Source organism: Myotis lucifugus, unplaced genomic scaffold (assembly GCF_000147115.1).
Source record: "Myotis lucifugus unplaced genomic scaffold, Myoluc2.0 scaffold_90, whole genome shotgun sequence".
Lineage (NCBI taxonomy): Eukaryota > Metazoa > Chordata > Mammalia > Chiroptera > Vespertilionidae > Myotis > Myotis lucifugus.
Genome location: NW_005871138.1, coordinates 1979333 through 1980497, shown reverse-complemented (window position 1 = coordinate 1980497; position 1165 = coordinate 1979333). Strand labels below are relative to the sequence as shown.

The 1165-nt window shown below is 60.1% G+C and overlaps 1 protein-coding gene across 2 annotated transcripts in view; it reads right to left on the bottom strand.

The window, feature by feature from the left end:
- Positions 1–1165, bottom strand: part of SULF2 (sulfatase 2) — a 94948-nt gene that overhangs the window by 22715 nt on the left and 71068 nt on the right. For both annotated transcript variants that reach the window (XM_014458051.2, XM_023756168.1), the window contains one exon: positions 285–454. In XM_014458051.2, coding sequence (XP_014313537.1) covers positions 285–454 — 170 coding nt within the window. The remainder of the gene's footprint in view (positions 1–284; positions 455–1165) is intronic.

Here is a 1165-nt window from a genome sequence, read left to right as displayed (position 1 = left end):
GGGGATACTGGAGTCCGATGACGCCATGGACCCTTCCCAAGAGGAAGTTGTGAAACGGACAGGATTACAAAGGAAACCCGTCCTCCTGAAGTGCAGGTCTAGCCACAGACCCGCCCGTGGGAGGATGTGGGGCCCAAGTTGACAACCTGCCTCTTTGGATGCGAGTCCCCCTTTCCCCGCAGAGAGCGGTGTCCGGGCCCGTGAGCCCCGTCTGTCACTGCCGTCAGTGACGGCGGCCCTCCCACCTCCCTTCCCGCCAGGGCCCCGCGGCAGGTGCTGCTCACATGTGCTGGGACGCGTTGGGGAAGAGGCCTGAGTACTGGGGGGCCGAGTCCTCGGGGCCGTGGGGGGCTGCGTGGCTGATGACCATCAGGACGGGCCTGTGCGGGTACATCTTCTTGGACGTGCGGAAGAAGCTCACGCTGTCGTTGGTGATGAGGTCTGTCAGGTAATCCTGGGGGGCGTGGGAGACACGGGAGAACGCGTGAGGAGCCCCACGTGCGTACCGAGCACTTGCTGTGCGCCAGGCTCCGCTGGGCATCGGGACACAGCGGCGCCAAACTGGTCGGTCCCTGCCCTGTGGGACTGACCGTCTAGGGAGCAGACAGGTAATACGTCAGCAAAAACCGGGAAAGTCAAATGGTGCTGTGCTCAATGGAGAGAAGGTTAGGGAGGACGGGCGAGAGACTGCCATTTGTCATTCACGCGGGACAGGCATTAAAACATAACAGCTTATTCCGCGAGTGCCGTGCTGTGCAGGAGCCGCTCTGTTTCCGTGGGTCCGCTTGTTGAATTCTTATACAGCCACAGGAAGTGTGTGTGGCGCGAGCCGGTTTTCCAGAACAGGAAGTGAAAGCACAGAGAGGTTATGTGACTCAACGTCACACAACGGGGGAAATGCTGCCACCAGGTTGCCCTGGCCTGAGTCTTTCCCCAGCATTTCTGCAGGACCTGGGGGTAGGAGCAGATGAGCAAGTAAACAAAACACCAAGACAGTGACAGGGTTATAGTGACAGATGTGCCAATGAGTAACCGGGGGCTGGGGTGGAGGGGCATGCGTTAGTGGGGGCAGTCCAGGAGGGCCTCTCTGAGGAGGTGACATCTGAGCTGAGACCTGGGCGATGAGAAGGAGCCAGGCCTGGGAAGATCCATATCATCGGGGTTC